Source organism: Mustela nivalis, assembly GCF_964662115.1.
Source record: "Mustela nivalis genome assembly, chromosome: 11".
Classification (NCBI taxonomy): domain Eukaryota; kingdom Metazoa; phylum Chordata; class Mammalia; order Carnivora; family Mustelidae; genus Mustela; species Mustela nivalis.
This window is the reverse complement of record NC_139030.1, coordinates 101,966,244-101,989,994: the sequence shown is the minus strand read 5'-3', so window position 1 is coordinate 101,989,994 and position 23,751 is coordinate 101,966,244. Positions and strand designations below refer to the sequence as shown.

Genomic DNA, 23,751 nt, shown 5'->3' with positions numbered 1-23,751 from the left:
CTTGGGAAAATTTCTCTTTTGTGGTCAGTTTTATTGATTTTATATTTCTTTAGAAAATTACTATTTCATTCGTGTTTTAAATTGATTTGCAGAGTTGGCCAAAGTATTCAGTCATTTTAAAATTTTGTCTATGTTTTATTTTTCCAGTTGACTAATTTTTTTGTATTTGGGCTTTACCTTGATTTTATGTCCCAGTAGATTAGGTAATTGTGGCTTTTCAATTTTTTTCTTTTAAAAGAACCATTTTCTGGATTTTTTTTTTTTAAATTTTCAATTCTACCATTTTGGTGTTTCAAACTTAATTAATTTTTGCTTCTTTCTTTAGTAATAAGTCATTTCTTCTTTCCTGTGGTTTATTTTATTGTTACTTCCTTAACTGAGGTAGGTCCCTACTTTATTTTCTTAATTCCTAACTCTGTAGGAAGGTACCATTTTTGACACTATGTGGAAGATTTTTGTCTTTAGTTTTGGTAAATTTGACCCTGATGTATCCTGGCATAGATTTCTTGGAGTTTATCCTTTTTGGGCTTTACTCAGCTTGAATATGCAGATTGGTTTCTTTTGCCAAGTTTGGGGCATTTTCAGCCATTATTTCTCTAAAATTTCTTCAGTACTGCCCTCTTTCTTTCCTTCTGGGACTTCAGTGACATGAATGTTGTATCCTTTGTTATGGTCCCATAAATCCTTGAACCTCTTAGTTATTTTTCAGTCTCTTCTCTTGCTCAGATTAGTGCTTTTTGTTGCTTTATCTTCAAGTCCACATATTTCCTCGACCTTTGTTTTTGAGTCCATTGAGGTTTGTTTTGTTTTGTTTTGTTTTATTATGTTAGTCCCCATACAATATGTCATTAGTTTTTGATGTAGTGTTCCAAGATTCATTTTTTACATATAATACCCAGTGCTCCATGCAATCCATGCCCTCCTTAATACCCATCACCCGGCCAACCCATACCCCCACCTCTCTCCCCTCAAAACCCTCAGTTTATTTCTCCGAGTCCACGGTCTCACGTGGTTCGTCTCCCCTCCGATTTCCACCCCCTTCATTTTCCCCTTCCTTCTCCCTCCATTCTATTCCTTATGTGCCACAAGTAAGAGAAACCATATAATTGACTTTCTCTGTTTGACTTACTTCACTCAGCATAATCTCTAGTCCCATCCATGTTGATGCAATTTTTAATTTATTTTCTTTTGGTTATTTTATTTTTCAGTTCTAAATTCCCACTTGGTTCCTTTTTATGTCTTCTCTTTATTTGCTGAGACATTCTGTTTATTTGCTGCGGTTTTCTGTTTTTTCATTTAAGCATGTTAGGGATTGCTTATTACAGCATTTTTATGGTGGCCGCTTTCAATCCCTGTTAGGGAATTCCAGCGTTAGTGTCATCTTGGTGTTGGTGTCTTGATTGTTTTTTCATGTTCACATTTAGTATTTTCAAATTTAGGCCTTTTCCCAATTCTTGGTGTGGTAAGTTATTTTATATTATATCTTGGACATTTGGGTATTGAATTAAGAATCTCTAGCTCTTATTTAAACCTTCCTTCTATTTTAGCAGGCTCCCTCTGACATCATGCCTGTGGTAAAGTGCCCCCTACTGCCAAGTTGGAGGGGGTCAAAGTTTGGGTTCTTTACTCCACTTCTATTATCACTCTGGGAGGGGTGTCTCCTGATTGATGATGGATGGAGCTGGGAGTTCAGGCTGACACCACCCTGGCTGGGACAGAGGGGAGTGCCTCATGACTTTCTGGCCTCCACTGACAGCAGGATTGCAGGAGTTATGAAGTGGGGGAGGTTGTTACAATTGCAGAGGGTGAAAATGCTGACTTTGTGCTAGATCTCTTCTGTCACCACCTTAGAAGAGAGGAAGAGGGGCTCCTTGTTAGTCTGGAGTCCTTGTGTGTTCTCCACGGACATTGTTGGCACAGGGGGTGTTCTCATTACCACTGGACTGTCCTCCCTCTCCCTGACCTTTTCAGACAGTACCACTGGTCTGGAGGAGAGCTGGGCTTGTTAATAGCCTGGTGAATGTGGAAGTCTAGGCTCTGCATTTGGCCTTTGCACCTTTGTCAAAAGTTAATTGACCCCAGGGCACCTGAGTGGCTCAGTCCTTAAGCATCTGCCTTCTGCTCACATCATGATCCCAGGATCCTGGGATTGAGCCCAGCATTGGGCTTCCTGTTCGGTGGGGAGCCTGCTTTTCCCACTCGCCCCTGCTTGTGTTCCTCCTCTTGATGTCTTTCACTCTGTCAAATAAATAAAAAAGAAAAAGAATTAACCCAATGTGTGGGTCTGTTTCTGGACACTTTTGTATTTCATTGATCTGTTTGTCTTTCTGTAGGCTAATACTATACTATCTCAATTATCATAGCCCTCCAACTTTGTTCTTTTTCAAAGTTGTTTTAAGTATTCTGCGTCCTTTGCATTTCCATGTGAATTTAAAATTAGCTTGTCCAGAGAGAGTCAATTATCATATGGTTTCACTTATTTGTGGAGCATAACAAATAGCATGGAGGACATGGGGAGATGGAGAGGAGAAGGGAGTTGAGGGAAATTGGAAGGGGATGTGAACCATGAGAGACTATAGACTCTGAAAAACAATCTGAGGGGTTTGAAGGGGCCGTGGGTGGGAGGTTGGGGGAACCAGGTGGTGGGTATTAGGGAGGGCATGGATTGCATGGAGCACTGGGTGTGGTGCAAAAACAATGAATACTGTTACGCTGAAAAGAAATTTTAAAAAAATTAAAAATAAAAAAAAATAAAATAAAATTAGGTTGTCAATTTGGCCATACTCTTGTTTCTATTATAGGTTATCACTGTAATAGGAAGACATGGTTGTGGATTGTGTGATTTTATGGTCTTTATTAAATAATTAAAACAGGTTCAAAAAATGTTACAAGAAAATTTAGAAAATACAGATAAGTGAAAACTTAAAAGATGCATTAAAATCCCCGACTGTTAATTTTAAAAGTTCATTAAAAAATATAGATTATAAAATGCAATAATATATTATATAATACATATGTAGATATGAGCATATTGTATATTTATGTAGAGATATCACATGTAAGGTATACATGACATGTATTTATTCATATGCAGAAATGAACAGTTTGGGAGTTTATATACCAAAATATTAGTAATGATTATTTTGGGGGGCATGATAAAGGATGAACTATGTTTTAACCTTAGCACACTATTCTCTTTCTACTATTGAAGACTAATGCCAGAATTGTTGTATTACTATTGGTATACTTATATAATTTGGTGCTTTAATAACAACATTTAATGAGATTAGAAATTATTTTTCCTTTTCATTTTCTTTTTCCTTTTCAAAAATAGTTTCATCAGAGTCCCTTTCTACTGTCAACCAGCAAGAAGAAACGGCTCAGTAAACAATGCACATTGATGCGTCTTCCATTTGCGAGGTAATTGCTTCAAACTTGGTTAAATACTTGCACACTTCTAGCTAGATAAGACTTTGACTAGTTTTTATTTCTTTTCTTTCTCGAAACCTAGAAAAACATTTAAAAATAAATAACGAAATACTTGTTAACATTGTACCAGTAAAAGAAATTGAAGGTATAACCTAATAGAGCTAAACTAATATTCAGCTTCCCACAGACTCTACAGAAGAAAGAGGCAAAGGTGAACCTTCAGTTTCGTGGGTTTGAATTATGTTGGTTCAGAGTGTTCAGATTTTTACATAGCACATTCAGTGTTTGTGTGTGTTACACAGGGTTTGGGTTTCATCAACGTGTAGTTGCCAAGTAATGTAGGAATGAGATGGTCTGTAGTTTCCTGCTATAGGTCGTATCTCCAGGGCTGCAAGAAGACCAGCCCATCAACTGAGTAGCCACGAACATCTCTAGTATCCTGCTGCTTTGTGGTTCTTTCCTAGTCCCCTAGGTCCCCACTGGCATCATGTCATTTGCTGGGTAAATCTGATGACTATTTCTATCTTCATTATCTTGCGTACTGCGAGATACAAGAATTCCTGCTCTTCTCTATCTCCAGCAACACTTGTTATTGTCTGTCTTTTTCAGTTTAGCCATACTGAAGGGTATTATGTGAGGGTTTTATTGTTTTGTTTTGTTTTTAAGATTTTTTTATTTATTTTATTTGACAGAGACCACAAGTAGGCAGAGAGGCAGGCAGAGAGAGAGGGGAGGAAGCAGGCTCCCCGCTGAGCAAAGAGCCCGATGCGGGGCTCGATCCCAGGACCCTGGGATCATGACCTGAGCCGAAGGCAGAGGCTTTAACCCACTGAGCCACCCAGGCGCCCCTTATGTGGGGGTTTTAAATTTAATTTCTGTGATAATTAATGAAGTTAGGCACCTGTTTCTATGTGTTTATTTTCTTTTTATTAGGTTGTCTTTTTTTTTTATAGATTTGCAGTTCTTCCTATACATTATATATAAATTCTTTGTGCATTATCTTTTACTCTTTGACTTGCCTCGTCAGTCTCAATGGCATCTTTAGATGAACAGAAGTTTTTTATAAAAATCTAATGTATATATCTGTATATCTGCTTATCTGCCCCCCATGGTTACTACTTTCTGTGGCCTTTTAGAAAATCTTCACCAGTTGGAATGCCATGAGGCATTCTCTTACATTTTCTTTTAAAAGCTTAATTATACCGTGACAAATATATATGGATCAGTCCATAGCAAGCTTTAGCATTTTCCCTTTTACATTTAGATCTTCAGTCTACCTAGAATTTGAGGTATGTTGTAAGGGAAGTTTCATAATTTGTTTCATATGAAAATCCTGTTGACTTTGTATGACTGGATGTGTATATGGATCTGTTTCTGAACTCACTGTCCTAGTACATAAGTTGTTTTGTCAGTACTACACCATCATTTTTATTTATTTATTTATTTATTTATTTATTTATTTATTTATTTGACAGAGAGAGATCACAAGCAGGCAGAGAGGCAGGCAGAGAGAGAGGAGGAAGCAGGCTCCCTGCCGAGCAGAGAGCCCGATGCGGGCCTCGATCCCAGGACCCTGAGATCATGACCCGAGCCGAAGGCAGCGGCTTAACCCACTGAGCCACCCAGGCGCCCAGTACTACACCATCTTAATTACTAGCTTTATCATGAGTCAAGATTTGATAGTGTGGGCCTCCATTGTATTTATTCATGTCTTTATTCTAGAATATTATCTTGACTCTTTTGGCCCCTTTGCATTTCCAAGTGAATTTTATACTCAACTTGCCAGTTTATACACACATGCACTTAAACGCACACACACACACTCTCTCTCTTTCTTTTGGAATTTTGATTAGGATTACATGTAATTCAGTTTGGGGAAAATAGACACTAAATAAAATTGAGTGTTCTATCTGTGAACCTGGTATATCATCATTTATTTAGATATTATGTATTTTTCTCAGTTTTGTAATTTCTTGAATAGTTACTCCACATCTTAGATTTTTTCTACTTATTAGATATTTAGTGGTATTCTGAATCTTATTGTTTTAGAATTTCATTTCCTTCTTGATGCTAGTATATAGAAATAACAGCTAATTTTTCAATATTGACCTTGTTTCCAGTGACCTTGCTATTAATTTTAATAGTTAATTGTAGGGTTTTTTTTTTTTTCATTTTCTATGAGTATAATTTTATTATTTACAATAGGGACAGTTTGTCCTTCTCCCCTTCAGTTTGTAGGCCTTTCATTTTTTTCTTATCTTGTTGCAGTGACTTTTTGTTCAATAATTAATAAAAGTACTAATGGTGGACACTCTTACTATGTTCCCATTATTTAATATGTTTGCTTTCGGGTTTTGTTTTTTTTTTTAAGATTTTATTTATTTATTTGACAGAGATCACAATTAGGCAGAGAGGCAGGCAGATAGAGAGAGAGAGAGGAAGAAGCAGGCTCCCCGCCAAGCAGAGAGCCCGATATGGGGCTTGATTCCAGGACTCTGGGATCATGACCTGAGCTGAAGGCAGAGGCTTTAACCCACTGAGCCACCCAGGTGCCCCATGCTTATAGATTCTCCTTAACAGATAAAAAGTTCCTTTGCACTCCTGATTCTCATGAATGGCTTTTTAATGTCATTATCAAAAATATATTACTATTTTCTTTTTTTCTATTAATGTAATTTTAGTATTTTTTTCTATTAATGTAATGAATTTTAAGGATTGATATTTGAATGTTAAATCACCATTACATTTCTGCAATGAACTGTTCCTGATGATACATCCTTTCGATATATCACTAAATTTTACTTGGCTAATTTTTCAAAGGATTTTTCCTTGTATGCTAATAATAAAGATGCTTTATATTTCTTTTTTGTAATAATTTTTCAAGTTCTGGTATTTATATTATGCTGGTTATGGTAAGTGAATTGATAGTGCACTAATTTTTTTGTTTTCTCTAAGTATTTATGTAATTTTTTTTTCCCTTTTAATGTTTGGGAGAAGTTATCTGGAACCTCCAGTTTTCTTGTGGAAAGGTTTTGATAACATCTTATTTTAATAGATACAGGAATATTCAGATTTCTATTTTTTCTTATGACAACTTCGTTAATTTTTCATAAAGTTTGTCCATTTTATCTAAAATACCAAATTATTGGCATATAGTTGTTCATACTAGCTCTAGTTACATGTTTAATGTTTGTAGGGTATGTAGTAATGTTCTCTATTTCTTTCTTAATATTGACTATTTGTGTTTTATAAATTTTTTCTTGATTAGTTTTACCCTAAGGATTTATCAATTTTGTTTATCTTTGCTAAATGAATTGTCTTTTGAGCTATGTTGGTCTTTCTTTTTAGTATATTTATTTCCTGTTGCATTTAGTCTGCTCCTTATTATTTCTTTTCTTCTTACTGTTTTGCTTTTTCTTTTTTTAATTTATTTTTATTCTTTCATATCAATTGAAAACTTTTATTATTACTGTTTTTGTTTCTTGAGCTAGTTTAGATTATTAATTTTCAGACTTTCTTTTAAAAAATATGCATTTAAGGCTTTTATGTAAGTACTACTTTAGCTGCACCCCACAATTTTTGATATGTCATAGCCTTTTTATCATAAACTTCAAGAATATTTTTTATTCTCTATTCTGATATGTCCTTTAACCCATGGATCATTAACAAGCATATTAAATTTCTGATCAACTGGGTACTTTTTCTCTAATTACTTTTTGTTTTTGATTTCTAGCTGATTTCCATTATAGTTACAAAACATAGATCAAATGATTTTAGTCTTTTGAAATATATTAACACTTGCATAAGGACACAACTTGGTCTAATTTGGTAAATATTTTGGGTGCACATAAAAAAAGGTATATTTTGTGGTTGCTAGATGCAGTACTTTATATATGTCAGTTTTGTCAAGTTTATTGATTATATTGTTCAGAACTTCCATATCTTCTTGCTTCTTTTGTCTGTTCTATCAGCTCCTGAGAGAAATGCATTAAGGTCTCCCATACTGATTATGGATTCATCTATTTCTCCTCTTAGTTTTGTCTGTTTTTGTGTTACGTATTTTTAAGTTGTTAGTTGCTGCATTTAAGTTTAGGATTGATTTGTTTTCCTGATGACTTGTTTATCAGTATGAATTATTTCTAGAAACGATTCTTACCTTAAAGTCTGCTTGTCTGATATAACATTTCCCTGCTTTATCTTTTTCTGTAATTTTACTTTCAAACTGTTATATTTAAAATGCATATAAGTTCTTTTTTAAAAAAAAAGAATTCATTGTAATATCTCTTTTAATTACAATATTTAGTATATTTGCATTTAATATTATTGACAATATAATTGGATTTATATCTGCCATCTAGCTATTTTCTATTTGAGCAACTTGTTTTATATTCTTTATTCTCTAAATAAAATACTTACCATTATTTAATGTTTTTATCTGTTAACTTGTTTTCTTCTACTCTTCCTACTCCGGTGATAGCAACATTCATCCTTAGATTTTTTTAACTCTTTAATACCATACATACATATATTTTAATCCCACAATGTACTACTTTGATTATTTTGTGTGGTCAAGGTTCATTTAAATTACCTACATATTTAACTTTTCTATTTTTTCATATTGCTTCCTGCATTTTTTTTTATAAAGATTTTATTTATTTGAAAGAGAGTGAGAGAGAGAGCACAAGAAGGGGGACAGTCAGAGGGAGAAGCAGAGTCTCTGCTGAGCAAGGAGCCCAACACAATGCCGGGCTCCATCCCAGGACTCCAGGATGATGACTGAGCAGAAGGCAGATGCTTATCTGACTGAACCCCCCCAGGTGCCCCACTTCCTGCATTTTTTAATTACATTACCATTCACAGTTGTTTTCACCTGTTTTATTGAAGTAGAATTCATAAGTAAGCTTCCTTCATTTTGATATTCCTTTTTAAAATAATTTTCCTTCTGCTGAAAGAAATTCGTCATCATTTCTTTCAGTGCAGGTCCTGGCGGTGCATTCATTCATCTTTTGTTTTTCTGGGAACGTACTTATTTCATCTTCATTATGAAGAGTATGTTTGCAATTATAAAATTTGATGTTGGGAATTACTTTTCAGCAATTTAAAGATATTATTTTATTGTCTGTAACTTATGTCTTTTCTTTTGAAGAAGTTAGCACCTTTTTTTGCAAGTTGAAGAGACATTCATTTCTTATTCTGATTTGCTCAGTGTTTTTATAATGAATTTGTATTGAATTTTATAAAATTTTTCTTCTGTATCTGGGGAGAGAATCATGACTTTTCCCTTCTATATCTGGTTTCTTCGATGTTTTTTCTGTTTTTCTTCTATTTCATATTTCACTGGTGTCTGCTCTTTATTATTTCTTTTATTCTTTTTTTTTAAAGATTTTATTTATTTGACAGAGAGAAAGAGAGATCACAAGTAGACCGAGAGGCAGGCAAAGAGAGAGGGGGCAGCAGGCTCCCCGGTGAGCAGAGAGCCTGATGCAGGACTCCATCCCAGGCCCCTGGGATCATGACCTGAGCCGAAGGCAGAGGCTTAACCCACGGAGCCGCCCAGGCACCTCTATTTCCTTTATTCTTAAAAACTGAAATATACGTCACCTGTTTGGTAATGTGGTGACTTCAATTTGTGTTAAACCAAATTTATATCTCTCAGATAAATTCCACTTGGTTGTGGTGTATTATTCTTATTATATACTAGTGGATGTGATGATAACTTTAAATTTTTTATCTGTGTTTATAAGGGATAAGTCTATAATCTTACTATATCTTTGATGAGTTGGGGTTTTTTTTTTTTTTTTTTTTTTTTGTTTTATTTTTGTGAGACACAGAGAGAGAGAGAGAGTGTGTGTGTATGTGTGTGTGCGTGCACGAGTGGGTGAGAGGGGCAGAGGGATAAGCAGACTCCCAGCTGAGCAGGGAGCCCAACATGGGACTCCATCCCAGGACCCCCCAGGAAATGACCTTAGCTAAAGGCAGACGCCCAATTGACTAAGCCACCCAAGCACCCACCCCCTCTTTGAGTTTTCAAAGGAGTTGTGCTGGCTTTGTAGAACAAGAGAAGAAGTATTCCCCCTTGATGTATTTTTTCAAAGAGTTTGTATAACTGGTATTTCTTTCTTATGTGTTTGAAAGAATTAACAAGAAAAAAATGTGGACCTGAGTTTTTAATTATTAATTTGATTTCTTAAATAAATACAGGGCTTTTTAGATTTTCTCTTTCTTTTCAGTCAATTTAGAAAATATTTGTTTTTCCAGAAAATCATCCATTTCTTGCAGTCATGTTTATTGGTATATAAAGTTAATATGCCCTTATTATTCTTATGCCTGTCTCATCGGTAGTGAGGTTCTTTCTCTCATCCCCGATAGTGGTAATTTGTATTTCCTTTTTTTTTTTTTAATTTATCAAGATAGCTGTAGTATTGTCAGTTTCTGTTCCATTTCATCTTTCATTGGTGTCTGCTCTTTATTTCCTTCCACTTATTTTTTAAATTTGAGGTATAATTCACATAACAAAATTTGTCATAACATGAAGTGCATCTTTTTAAAGTGTACAGTGGATTTTAATATGATCATAAAATTTTACAGTCCTCACCACTAATTCCAGAACATTTCCATCACTTCAGAAAGAAAGCCTATGTTCATTTGCAGTCACTTCCCATTCTCTTCTTCTCCATCCCTTGGCAGTCACTAATCTGTTCTCCGTCTCTGTGAGTTTCCCTATTTTGGACATTCTGTATGAATGGAATCACACAATATGTGGCCTTTTTTTTTTTTTTTTTGTAAAGATTTTATTTATTTATTTGACAGAGAGAAATCACAAGTAGACTGAGAGGCAGGCAGAGAGAGAGAGAGAGGGAAGCAGGCTCCCTGCTGAGCAGAGAGCCCGATGCGGGACTCGATCCCAGGACCCCGAGATCATGACCTGAGCCGAAGGCAGCGGCTCAACCCACTGAGCCACCCAGGCGCCCAATATGTGGCCTTTTGTGTATGGTTTCCTTCACTTAGCATAACATTTTCAAGTGTCATCCATTTTGTAGCATGTATTAGCACTTCATTCCTTTATATGACTGGATAATTTTCTCATTTGCCTTTACCATATTTTGCTTATCCATTCATTGGTTAATTAACATTTGTGCTATTTTACTTCTGGCTATTATGAGTAATGGTGCTGTGAACATTCGTGTACAAGCTTTTGGGTGGACATAGTTTTCAGTTTATGCCTACAAGTAGAGTTGCTGAGTCATAGAACTGTATGTTTAACTTTGGGAGGAACCACCAAATTGTTTTCCAAAGCTGTTGCATTGTTTTATACTTCCATCAGCAAAGTGTTAGGGTCCCAGTTTCTTTGCATCCTCACCAACACTTGTTACTATCTACCCTTTTGATTATAGCCATCTCGTTGGTATGAAGTGGTGTTTCATTGTGGTTTTGATTTGGATTTCCCTGATGATTAAAGATAGTGAGAGTACTTTCATGCTCAATATCTTCATATTGAGCATATTTTCCTGAGCATTTTATATCCGGAACATTCTCTTTTGGTTATCTTTTTCTCTAGAGTTTGAACACTTTTTCCTATCGCTTTATATTTTGAATAATATTGGATTGTTTCCTGGATTTATTGTGAGTGTATGTTGTAGAAAGTCTGAATTCAGGTGTGTTCCTCCAAGTTTAGTGTTTTTATTTAATTTGTTAATTTAATTTAATTATCTAATTTGTTATTTATTTATTTAAAGATTTTTATTTTATTATTATTTTTTTAATTTAAGATTTTATTTATTGATTTGACGCAGAGAGTGAGAAAGAGAGCACACAAGCAGAGAAAGGAGCAGAGAGAAAGGGAGAAGCAGACTCCCTGCTGAGCAGGGATCCCTATGCAGAGTTTGATCCCAGTACCCTGAGATCATGACCTGAGCCACGCAGGCACCCCTGATGTTTTTATCTTAGTAGGCAGTTGCCTTGTCTGAACTCAAGCTTTTTATTTCCCTGTAAGGGGCAACATATGAAATCTCATTTTGGGTTTTTTATCCTTAGCTGGGCTGGTTGGAATCTTCCTCCCATATATGTGGTCTATGGGTCAGCCAGAGATTGGGGGAGCAGTGGGGGAGTTTACACACAAAATTTGGGGTTCGCCTCTCTACCTCTCCTGTTATTTCCTTCATCAAACACACTTCTGCAGCTGTTTTTGTTTGTTTGTTTTAAGATTTTATTTATTTATTTGACAGACAGAGATCACAAGTAGGCAGAGTGGCAGGCAGAAAGAGAGAGGAAGGGGGGCAACCTCCATGCTGAGCAGAGAGCCGGATGCGGGGCTCGATCCTAGGACCCTGGGATCGTGACCTGAGCCGAAGGCAGAGGCTTTAACCCACTGAGCCACCAGGCGCCCCCTGCAGCTGTTTTAATTGTCCGTAATCCTTACCTTGAATCAACAAGAATATGATTTCTAACTTTTTAAAAATGTGGCATGGCTGAGGTTGTAAATTCATCTTTTTTAAAGTACCCCCCTCTTTATTATCTGCTTGCTTTTTGTTTACTCTTCAGTTACTTCAGGTAATTTAAAAAAATATTTTATCCAGAATTTGTCATTATGTTTGATAGGGTTGATTCAAAAATGGCTATTTGTCCATTGCCAGAAACAAAACCTCTCTCCTGTTTATTTTTGTTAATTTGTTTCAAGTGGCAGAGAAATTTCCTCCCAATGGCTATGCTACTAATAGTTGCCTTTAAAATTTGAACAAATATTTTTCAATATTTATTATTATGATTATCAATAATTTTTAAATATCTGAGATATGTTTGGCCTTCATGGCATAATCTTTAACATTCAGGAATATTAACCCTCATTCTTTGAATTCGAGGTCAGTTTATGTAATTATTTCTATGGATTTCTATATCTACCCCTCTCCCTACTTTTAGATTAGAGTAGATTTACCTCCTCTAGGAATACGGCTTTAGTTTCCTTGGATGCCTTTTGGAAACAGCAAACTTGAATTCACATGTAACTTTACATACAATTATACTTGTTTGAAACTAGAGAAAGAGTTTTGGATATTCCACAGAACTAATTGTAAGAAAGCTCTAAGTATTATATATGAGTATTTGTAAGTATGTTTGAAGTTTATTCATTTCATTAGTACTATTATCCTAACAGGCCAATCAGGCTTATTAGGATTTTTTGAGGCTACTGGGGCTATGGGGTAAGAAGCATTCCTGTTTTATTTCAGGTCCTATGCTATCAGAAACTATCTCTTTCCTACCTATAATTGTCTTAATTGAATATGAAAAGATACCAGAGTGGGTTTGTAGTTGGATCTTAAATAAATGGAATATAAAAAGAACTATCCATGTAGTTTTCTAAATAATTTTTATAAAATATAAAATTCCTTATTCATTTCCACTTGCCCTTAGAGTTCCATTAACTTCAAATGATGATGATGATGATGATGATGATAAAGAGAAAATGCAACATGATGACAGTATTCTTGCAAAGATACCACCTGATGTTCCCTCTTTGGTATCAACAAGACAGCCTTTATCAAGTCAGTATAATTTCAAATTGTTATTTCTTAAAGAAAATAATTATGATATGTGTGGTTTAGATGATTCAGGTGTACTTTTTCTATTGTTGATATGCTTCCCTAGGGTGAAATTTTTAAAATTAATATTGAATATCAGTGTGAAAAAGTCACATTCATTAGACTTCTTCTTGAGGCCCATGGTGTATAAACACTTAATAAATTAGATCTCTTCTGTTATAGATCTGCTAAATTCCACTATTTAAAACTGCTGGTAAAAAATTTAATTTTTAAGTAAACGTGCTGACAAATAACAGTCTAACGCTGTTATTCTGTGAGCAGGTTTTAGAAAGGAGTCAGCCTGAAGAGCTTTTCTTGGTATCTTATTAGCTTACAAATTGGAAGATACCATATATTTATTTAGTTTCATCCTTTTTCCTTTTCATAAACAAAAAAACTAGGGGCCTAAATGGATTTTGTGACTTTTTCAAGACCAGAGCCAAAGCAAAAACTTGAGCCTGTTTAATGGTTGAGCCAGAGAAAATTATAACACTTATGTTTTATTTACATGGTTATTTCTAAAATAATAATCCTTCAGGAGAGTCTGGCTGGTGTGTTTACCATAGATTTGCAAATTGGATTATGGAACTGTAAGTGTATTTCATTTAGAGCTTAGAATTGTTTTTCCTTTATAAAAATGTATGTGTGTATATATAATTTATATAAGCTTTTGATAGTTTACTATCAAAGCCTTTCACTAATAATCCTTATCAGAGTCATCACTGTTATTTGGGTTCATTTGCTGGCCTCCTCCCACTTTAGAAAGATATATTAATGGCTCTATTGTCAGCTGTACTTGCTGTTGGGACCAAAACAGAGTAAATTCTCAGTATGTATTTTCCACAGATACAAATGTAAAATGTGACTTATGAATATTGTGATCATTCTACTTTATTTTTATCAGTGTAGATTCTAAGTATCTGAACAGAGTACACATTGTCAGAATCCTTTCTGTGAAACAGCTTGATTGTTTTAATCTTATTTGTTTAAATAAAAAATTCCTTGTCATTGCTTATTTCTGAATTTTCTTTCCCTTTATTTTATAGAAAGTCATTTCCACTCAGATCAAAATTCCATGAGTTCTCCAATGAGTGAGATGGAAAATGCCCAGTTAGTCAGTCACAGAAAGGAGGAGCTATCTCTCAGTAACGTGACGGAAAGGAAAAAACGTCTGTCATCTCAGGAATCAACTAATCCTTCTGTTGACAGTTCTCATGGGACAGACTTAGATCAACAACACATTTCAAGTCCAGAATTAAATTGGAATAATGAAATAAATGATCATACCAATGCAAAGAATATTAAAATGCAAGGAAACATGCAGTGCCTTCCTGACTCCTCTGAGTCTACAAGTGAACCTGCTGCAGAGGCCAGGCCTCCATTTCAGGGCAGTGATGACTTTCCGTTGCAGAAAACTGTGTATGATGCTGACATGGATTTAACTGCTAGTGAAGGAAGCAAAATTATTACAGTTTCAACAGGGACTAGAAATAAAAGCAATAAAAAATCAAATGAATGTGGAATCAAAACATTCAGAAAAGTGAAAGATTCAAGCTCTGACAAAAAGAGAGAAAGATCAAAGAGACAATTTAAAAATAGTTCAGGTATCAATATTGAGGAAAAGGTTGAAAATGGGCCAGAAAAAAGATCAGTTGTCTTGAATGGCGCAGGGGATTCAGAAGATCCAAATTTCATTTTCGATACTGAGCAATTGACTCATTTGAACATACTGAAGAAAGTAACCCTTCATAATGGCTTTGATCAGGACGACAGACAAAGTATACAGTGTAATAAGAGAAAGAAAAGAATACATGTAACAAATGAACAAGAGGAAGCATATTCTTTCTCCCAAAGTTCAGATAAATTCCTGCAGGAGAATAAAATTGATGTGGGTCAGAGTTCTTTACCTTATCGTAAAAGTAAAGCTTCTAGACAGACGTTTGTGATTCCTAAGTTATTCTCAAACCAAAAGAATAAAGAAACCACTTCTGAGAACCTAGAAGTCACAAGTGAATTTCAAACAGCTGATCTTTCTACCAGAGATAATGGAAGCTTATGTGATTATGAGGCCCAGAATATGTCGGATTTGAAAAAGCATGTCACTGACATCCAGTCTGCCCAGCAAAATGAATCAAAAATAAATGAGAAGCTTAGACAGAAAGTAAATCGGAAGACAGAAGTAATTTCTGAAACAAGCAAAGTATATGAGAATATTGCTAAAGATGTGCATGGCCCAGGAAAATGTGACTTTTCCTTCCAAACCCAGGAGGATCAAGAAACCATCTCTGGAAACCTTAAAGTGTCAGATAAGTTTCAAAAACCTGCTCTTTCCAGCATTGATGATGGAGACCTGTGTGATTGTGAGATCCAAAATGTGTTGGATTTGCAAAAGCAGATCACTGATGTGTACCCTATTCAGCAAAATGAATCAAAAGTTCTTAAGAATCTTAGGCAGAAAATAAATCGGAAGACAGAAATAATTTCTGAAGTGAATCATTTAGATAATGACAAGTATATGTATTTCCCAGAAAAGGGTAGTTCTTTCTTCCTAGCCCAGAAGGATAAAGTAATGATCCCTGAAAATATAAAAGGCCCAGGTGAATTCCAAACATTTGCCCTTTCTTCCAAAGACAGTGGAAGCCTATATGATTATGAGACTCAAAAGGTTCTGGGAGTAGAAAAGCATATCCAAAATATGCAACTGGCTTGTCAGAATGAATCAAAAATAGATAAGAAGCTTAGGCAAAAGGTGTGTCGGAAGACAGAGATCATTTCTAAAATCAACCAAGTATATGAGAATGATAACAAAGGCGTACAAGACCCAGAAAAAGATAACTTACTTTCTCTAACCCCAAAGGAAAAAGAAATCATCCCTGAAAACCTAGAAGACTCAAGTGAGTTTCAGATAGCTGATGCTTCCATCAGAGGTGTTAGGAACTTATGTCATGATGAGATTCAAAACATTTTAGGAGTGAAAAAACATGTAACTGATATGCCACCTACAAAGCAAAATAAATCAAAAATTAATAAGAGGCCCAGGCAGAAGGTAAGTCGGAAGACAGAAATAATTGTGGAAATGAACCAAGTAAATGAGTTTAAAAAAAAAGGTGTATATGACCCAGAAGAAAGTAACTTCTTTTCCCTAACCCAAACAAGTAAAGAAAACTTAGAGGTCACAAGTGAATTACAAACAGCTTATCTTTCCACCCACAATAATGGAAATGATTATGAGACACAGAATGTGTTGGCTTTGAAAAAGCCAGTGACTGAGACACAACCTGCTCAGCAAAATGAATCAAAAATAAATAAGAAACTTAAGCAGAAAATAAATCGGAAGACAGAAATAATTTCTGAAAAGTACCACATACATGGGGGTGATGATAAAGATGTGCATGATCAAGAAAGCTATACAAAAGATCTTGCTTTTCAAGTAAATGTATCTAAACAAAGACTTGAATGTCAAGGTGTCATCAGTGAATACTCTATGGAAATTGATAGTACTGAAAAGGAAAATTATGATCAAATTTCAAATCCTTATAAACTAGTTAAAAAGCATGGGAAAGAATCATCAGGCAAGGCAAAGATTTTCGCAAAAGGTAAAAACAAATCTATTTCGGAGTTACCAGATTCTTTATACACGTCTGTCTTCCTAGAATCAGGTTTAAAATATGTTACTAATGAAGCAGATTCTGATCCTGGGCGGCACATAGTCCTGCAGGAGAATCAGAAGGAAAGCTCTACAACTCTGAATGAAAAAAGAGATACCCCTTTTGTGGAAGTGGCAAAAGAAGGAGAGTGCAAGAGCAGAAAAGTAAGCAAAACAGCATGTAAATCAAAGAAAAGGAAGACCATCTATCCTTCTTCAGATAGCCATAAGGTAACGCAGGTGATACCTGACACTGACCAAGAAATATCAGTTCAATCTGGACAAGCTGTGGAGGAAAAAAATTCAGAAAATGAGAGACTTGTCAAAATGAAGCCAGACTTTTACAAAGGGGCATTTAAATCTTTATCTCAGGTATATTCACCTAACATACAAGAATCATCCTTTAAGAGTATGCATAAGGATTCAGTACTTCTGAGTATTTCTCCTAGTAAAAATCTGATGATAAAAGAAAATTTTGCCCTGGAGAGCTCACCGAGCTTTCACGTAAGTGCTGATGAACATGAGAAGATGAAAGGGATGAAATTCAACCAGAGAACACAAAAATCAGAAATAGGTAAGTCATTAGCTGAAGTGACCAAGTTTTGAAAGTACTGTCCTTTTTCACTTAACCAGTTAAGTATTTTCTGTTGTAATTGATATTTTTGTGGAGCTAAGGACAGTATTTAACTGTGTAGCCTGAACTGTAGAAACAATATAAAGCAATTTAAAGAAAGTTTAATATTTCTGGAAGATAACAGAGTAGTGTCTTGGATATTTATAACCTAAAAAACAGATTTGGCCTTTACCACAAAGTTGTCTGATTTGGTATTTTAGAGGATTAAAAAATAAGTAATACCAAATCCTTTCCTCAGAATACATGTGTCTAAAAATTACAAGAAATACAGTGATGTATGTAAAATGTAAAAGCACATGTGTACTAACAGATTATGGGGAGTGATTTGGAGAAGAGGAACCTGCAAAGACATCATGAAATGGGTGGCATTTTAGGCTGTAAAGGATAGGTAGGATTTTTTATCTTTTTTTTTTTTTTAAAGATTTTATTTATTTTTTTGACACAGAGAGAGAGGGAACACAAGCAGAGGGAATGGGAGAGGGAGAAGCAGGCTTCCTGCCGAGCAGGGAGCCCGATGCGGGCCTCGATCCCAAGACCCTGGGATCATGACCTGAGCCGAAGGCAGATGCTGAAAGACTGAGCCACCCAGGCGCCCCTATCTTTAATGTTTACTTTATGTCTTCCACCAGTTATTAAAAGAACTCCTTGCAGAAAATTGAAAGTAGAAAATCAAAAAAATAGGAGGAAAAACAGTTACCCAGAAGAACTGCAGTCAGCATTCTGGCATGTGCATACAGAGTTGACTCTGGAATTTAAAAGTCTATACCTGAAGTCACGCTATATATAAAATTAGTTATCCCTTTTTTTTCCCCTTTAAACATTGGATCCTAAGGATGGTCCTTCATTATTAGAAATTTTGTGACATTGGACATTCCCATATCAATCAAAATTTTCTACTGGGAGACTAACAATTGAATATATATGTATATAGAATACTAGAAATGTTTTCCCATTTTACTGAGAAATAATTGACATTGCTGTGTAACTCTAAGGCACGCAGCATGATGGTTGGTTTTACATGTTCTGTGAAATGGTTACCACGGTGGGTTCAGCTCCCATCCATCATGTCAAATGGATACAGTAAACAGAAAGAAAGAAGAAAAAAAGAAAAGTTTTCTCCCTGTGATTAGAACTCTTAGGGCTTACTCTCTTAACTTTCTTTTTTTTCTTTTTGGAGAGGGTGGGTGGGATTGAGGAGCAGAGGGAGAGGGAATCAAGCAGGCTCCATGCCCAGTGCAGAGCCCAATGCGGAGCCTGATTTCACAATCCTGAGATCACAGCCTGAGCCAAAATCAAGAGTCGGATGCCCAACCAGCTGAGCCACCCAGGCGCCCCCTCTCCCCTCTTACCTACCGCACAGCAGTGTTGGCTATAGTCATCAGGCCGTACCTTGTATCCTTAGTACTTATTTGTCTTATAACTGGAAGTTACACCTTCTGACTACCTTCCTCTCTTCCCCCTCGGTCCACCCTGCGCCGCCTCTGGGTAACCACAGGTCTGATCTCTTGCTGGGTTTGGGTTTTTGGTTTTGGGTTTTGATTTTTTTTTTTATTCCTGTTGTGAGATCCTACACTATCTGTTTTTCTGTGCGTGACTTATTTCACTTAGCATAATTTCCTTCAAGGTCCATATATGTTATCTCAGTTCATAGGATTTCCTCATTTTTTTATAGCTGAGTAATTCACAAATAATATTAACATACATGCATGCACCCTCCACAACTTTATCCATTCATCCATCAACGGACACTTCGGTTGTTTTTATGTCTTGGCTGTTATCCATAATTCTTCTATGAACATGAGGGTACAGATATCTTTTCAAGTTGGAGAATGCTAGCATTTTGATGGGTAAGGCTATTCCAGGTAAAAGGAGCACAAAAACAAAGGAAGTACAAAAATCTAGATTGACCGTTCATGATAGAAGACTGGTGAGCCATCTTGCATATCTGTGTTCTTCGTGGTACTTTTCATGGAGTAAGCAATTGATACAAATGTTGAATGAATGTGTAGTAATTTGTATGATTCTGTGAGTAGTTGACCTGTGGAGAATTTTTAGCAGCCTATATGTGATTTCAGAATAAAAATGTTATGGTCTACTTTGGTAGTTTGTTTCAAATTTTAAGTCTATTTTCCCTTTATTGCTGGGAAAAAAACTGATTCACAAATAATTTCAGTGCTATCAGTGTAATATTTAAAATTATAACTTGATTATTGCTAAGTTTAAAAATTTGTCACCAGTAATTTGCAAACCACTAAATATCCCATATCAATTTCCATATGAGGAAGTCCCTTTTCTTATATATAAATATTTGTGAAAATTATTCTTTGCAGGTATTAGAACACTACAGGACTTGACAAATACCAGTTTTCTTTCAAATAACACTGCTAAAGCTGAAAATAAGTCAGAAAATCCGTCCTTAGAATTACCAAGCCGAAAAAGAAGGTGTACTCCTCTTGATTTAAAGGAGCCAAATCTCAAAAGGTAAGTATATCAGTGATATTCAGTCCATCTCAGTGTGATTTTAAAAGAAATTCCTGTCTGAATTAGTATTTAAACACTTTTAAATATCAATATATTTTGATATAATAATCACAGTATGATATGGGTAAGAGTCAAAGAAATGTCTTCTTCTATTCTTTGAATAGACTTTGTAAAAAAAAAAAAAACAACCTGTTGCTTATGATTTGCAAATCACTATTTCCATGTCTGTTATTTTCATTTGTGTTCTACCTTATTCCCTAGAGGAATTCCAAGTAGCTTATTTATTCTTTAGCCTTATAGAATAATAGTCTTTTTCTTTCATTTTTTAAAATTTCAAACATAGGGCATGTGGGTGGCTGTGACAGTTAAGCGCCCACCTCTTGATTTTGACTCAGGTCACGATCTCAGGGTCATGAGATCAAGCTCTGACTTGGGCTCCGTGCTCGACAGGGACTCTGCTTGAGATTCGCTCTCTCCCTCTCTGCCCTACCCACCCTCATTTGTGCACATGTTGTCTTGCTCTCGCTCTTGCTCTCTCGCTCTGTTTCTAAATAGGGGCACGTGGGTGGCTCAGTTGGGTTAAGCATCTACCTTCAGCTCAGGTCATGATCCCAGGTCCTGGGATCCCTGCTTAGTGAGGAGCTTGCTTCTCTCTATGCCTACCCTGCTCTCTCCATCTCTATGTCAAATAACTAACTAACTAAATCTTTTAATAAATATATAAAACATATCCCAACAAAGGGAAGCTAGTACTCCCTGTACTTATCCACCATTCTTCAGCTTTAATTGTTATCAGTATTTTGCCTTATTTATTTCATCTATCCTTTTTTGTTGTAGTATTTTTAAAGCAAATTCCTAAAACTAGGTCATTTAATCCCCAAAACACTTCTGTATATATGTCTTTTAAAAAAGGAACTTTTAACAAACTAGATAACAACGATCACAGCAATTATCTATAGGAATTAGCAGCAATTTCTTACTGTCATCTAACAGCCAATCCCTATTCAAATTCCCTTCATTATCTCAAAAAACATCCAAACGCCTTTTACATGTGTTTTGTGGAAAATCTCACTTTTTTAAAAGGATAAATAAAGTAGCCTATTTTGCAGAACCCAATCACATTCGGGATCATATTTTCAAAAAGAGAAAACTATCCTTCAATTTTCTCATCCTTTGCAATGTTTCTGTGTTTGCTTCTTTTATAAAATGAAAGGCATCGATGGTTCTCACGGGTATTTTGAAACAGTAACAGGTGTGGAACAAAAGCTCTCGTTCACTGCTGGTGGGAGAGGCAAAGGGTACAGCTGTTCTGCAAGACAGCTTGGTGGTTTCTTAGAAAAGGTAATGTATACTCTTTCTGTATGATCCTGCGATCACACTCCTTGGTATTTACTCAAAGGGGTAAAAATCTGCACATGGATATTTATGGCAGCTTTGTTCACATTGCCAAAACTAGGAAGCAATCAAGATGTCCTTCAGTAGGTAAATGGAAGAATAAGCTATGGTATATCTAGACAGTGGAATATTACCCAGTGCTAAAAAGAAATGAGGTATCAAGCCATAAAAAGACAAGGAAGAGCCATAAATGCATTTTACTAAGTGAAAGAAGTCAATCTGAGAAGGCTACTTACTGTATAATTCCCACTATATGACATTCTTGAAGATGCAAAGCTATGAAGACAGTAAAAAAAAGATCAGTGGTTGTCAGGGATGGGGGGTGGGGAAACAGATGAACAGGTGGAGCACAGAGGATTTTTAGGGCACTGAAAACTCTGTATGATACTCTAATGATAGATATCATTATATGTTTGTCCAAACCCTTAATATGTATAACACCAAAAGGGAACCCTAAGATAGACTGTAGGTTTCAACTAACATTATGATATGTTAGTGCAGATTTGTCATTGATAAGGTATATACAATGTTTATGAGTAATGTTAACAGTGGGGACAGCTGTGCCCAGGGCATATGGGCATATGGGAAATCTCTACCTTCCTCTCAATATTATTATAAACCTGAAACTGCTCTAAAAAAATAAAGTCTTAAAAAAAAAACCAGGGGCGCCGGGGTGGCTCAGAGGGTTAAGCCTCTGCCTTTGGCTCAGGTCATGATCTCAGGGTCCCGGGATCAAGCCTCACATCTGGCTCTCTGCTCAGCAGTGAGCCTGCTTCCCCCTCTCTCTGCCTGCCTCTCTGCCTACTTGTGATCTCTCTCTCTCTCTCTCTCTGTCAAATAAATAAATAAAATCTTTTAAAAAAACCCAAAAAACCAATAACCAATACATTGTAGCAATACAAGGGAGGGTAAAAGAAAAAAAGAATCAAGCAGTTTTAAAAAAAAAAACCAATTTAGTAGAGCTATAATTTCACATACCATACATTTCATCATTTAAAGTGTACAAGTCAGTGTTTTTTTTAGTATATTCATAGATCCATCATCACAATAAATTTTAGAACATTTCTTTACCCCCAGCCCTAGGCAACCATTCACCTACCTCGTATCTCAGTAGGTCTCCCTGTTCTGGATTTTTCATGTGACTGGAAACGTGTAATATGTGGTCTTTGTGACTCGCTTCTTGCGCTTAGCATGTTTCTGGGATAATCCCTTGTCATACTATGTCCTAGTATTTGTCAGTATTTCATTTTTTTTTAGGACCGAATAATATTCTGTCATATAGCTAATACCACGTTTTGTTTATCCACTTGTTGACAGACATTTGGTTGTTTCCATCTTTTGGTTATTATGAATAATGCTGCTATAAATATCATTTGGAAGTCTTGAAATATGTGTCTCCATATGTTTTCTTTCTCTTGGATATATGCCTACTTGTGGAATTCCTGAGTCATGTAGTAACTGTTTAATCATTTGAGGAACTGCTAGACTGTTTTCCGAAGCTGCCTTACCATTTTATATCACCACCAATGATGTATGGGGGTTCTGATTTCTCCCACTTCCTTGCCAATGCACTTTTGTCATTTGGCTTTTTGATGATTCTAACCATAGTAGTGGGCATAAAGTCGTATCGTATTAAGGTTTTGATTTGTATATGTGTTTCTCTGTTGACTGATGATACTGAGTGTGTTTTTATGTCCCTTTTGGCCACTTCTTTATCTTCGTCAAAGAAAAGTCTACTCAGGGTCACCTGGGTGGTTCAGTCAGTTAGGTGTCCCATTCTTTTTTTTTCTCTAGAGCTGTAGCATGCACCACATGGATTAGCTGTTTATATTATTAAATTTAATAATTAACATGAATTCTCAAATATCTACACTGAACACAAATAAACTAGAGAGTGAAATTATTCACATTACAGAAAATTATTGGGTTATATAAAAGGCCACAGTACCTCAATATCATTTTTGGCAGAGGGAAAAATTAAACATGCAATTATTCCAAGTGCTGTGGATTGAGTGTCAAGCACAATTTAAGATGAAGCACATCTGAAGTTGTAATCATAGAAAAGTTGTTTCCTTGCTCTTTTTTCCTCCACTTGTTTTTTTTATTTGGGTTTAATTTCGGAGGTAGCGTTCGGTGATTCATCAGTCTTATATACCCAGTGCTCATTACATCACTTGTGCTCCTCGTGTCCATCACCCAGTCACACCATCCCCCCACCCCTCCAGCAACCCTCAGTTTGTTTCCTGTGATTAAAGGTCTCTTATGGTTTGTCTCCCTTTCTGATTTCATCTCGTTTTATTTTTCCCTCCCTTCCCCTATGATCCTCTGTTTTGTTTCTTAAATTCCACAAATGAGTGAGATCATATAATAATTCTCTTGATCTCAACTCAGGTCATGATCTCAGGGTTGTGAGTTCAAGTCCTACACTGGGCTTCATGCTGGCAAGCAGCCTACTTTAAAAAAAATTTAAAAGAAAAAAGAAAAGTCTATTGAGATCTTTTCCCCTTTTTTCAATTGAGTTGTCCTTTTTTTTTTTAGTTGCAAGTTAAACTTTCTTATTTTAAACTAATTTTAAACTTATCAAAGAGTTA

At 35.7% G+C, this 23,751-nt stretch overlaps 1 protein-coding gene across 4 annotated transcripts in view; it reads left to right on the top strand.

The window, feature by feature from the left end:
- SGO2 (shugoshin 2) overlaps positions 1-23,751 on the top strand; it is a 40,635-nt gene that overhangs the window by 12,888 nt on the left and 3,996 nt on the right. For all 4 annotated transcript variants that reach the window (XM_082689472.1, XM_082689470.1, XM_082689471.1 and 1 more), the window contains 4 exons: positions 3,335-3,420; positions 12,838-12,968; positions 14,051-17,224; positions 19,615-19,765. In XM_082689472.1, coding sequence (XP_082545598.1) covers positions 3,335-3,420; positions 12,838-12,968; positions 14,051-17,224; positions 19,615-19,765 — 3,542 coding nt within the window. The remainder of the gene's footprint in view (positions 1-3,334; positions 3,421-12,837; positions 12,969-14,050; positions 17,225-19,614; positions 19,766-23,751) is intronic.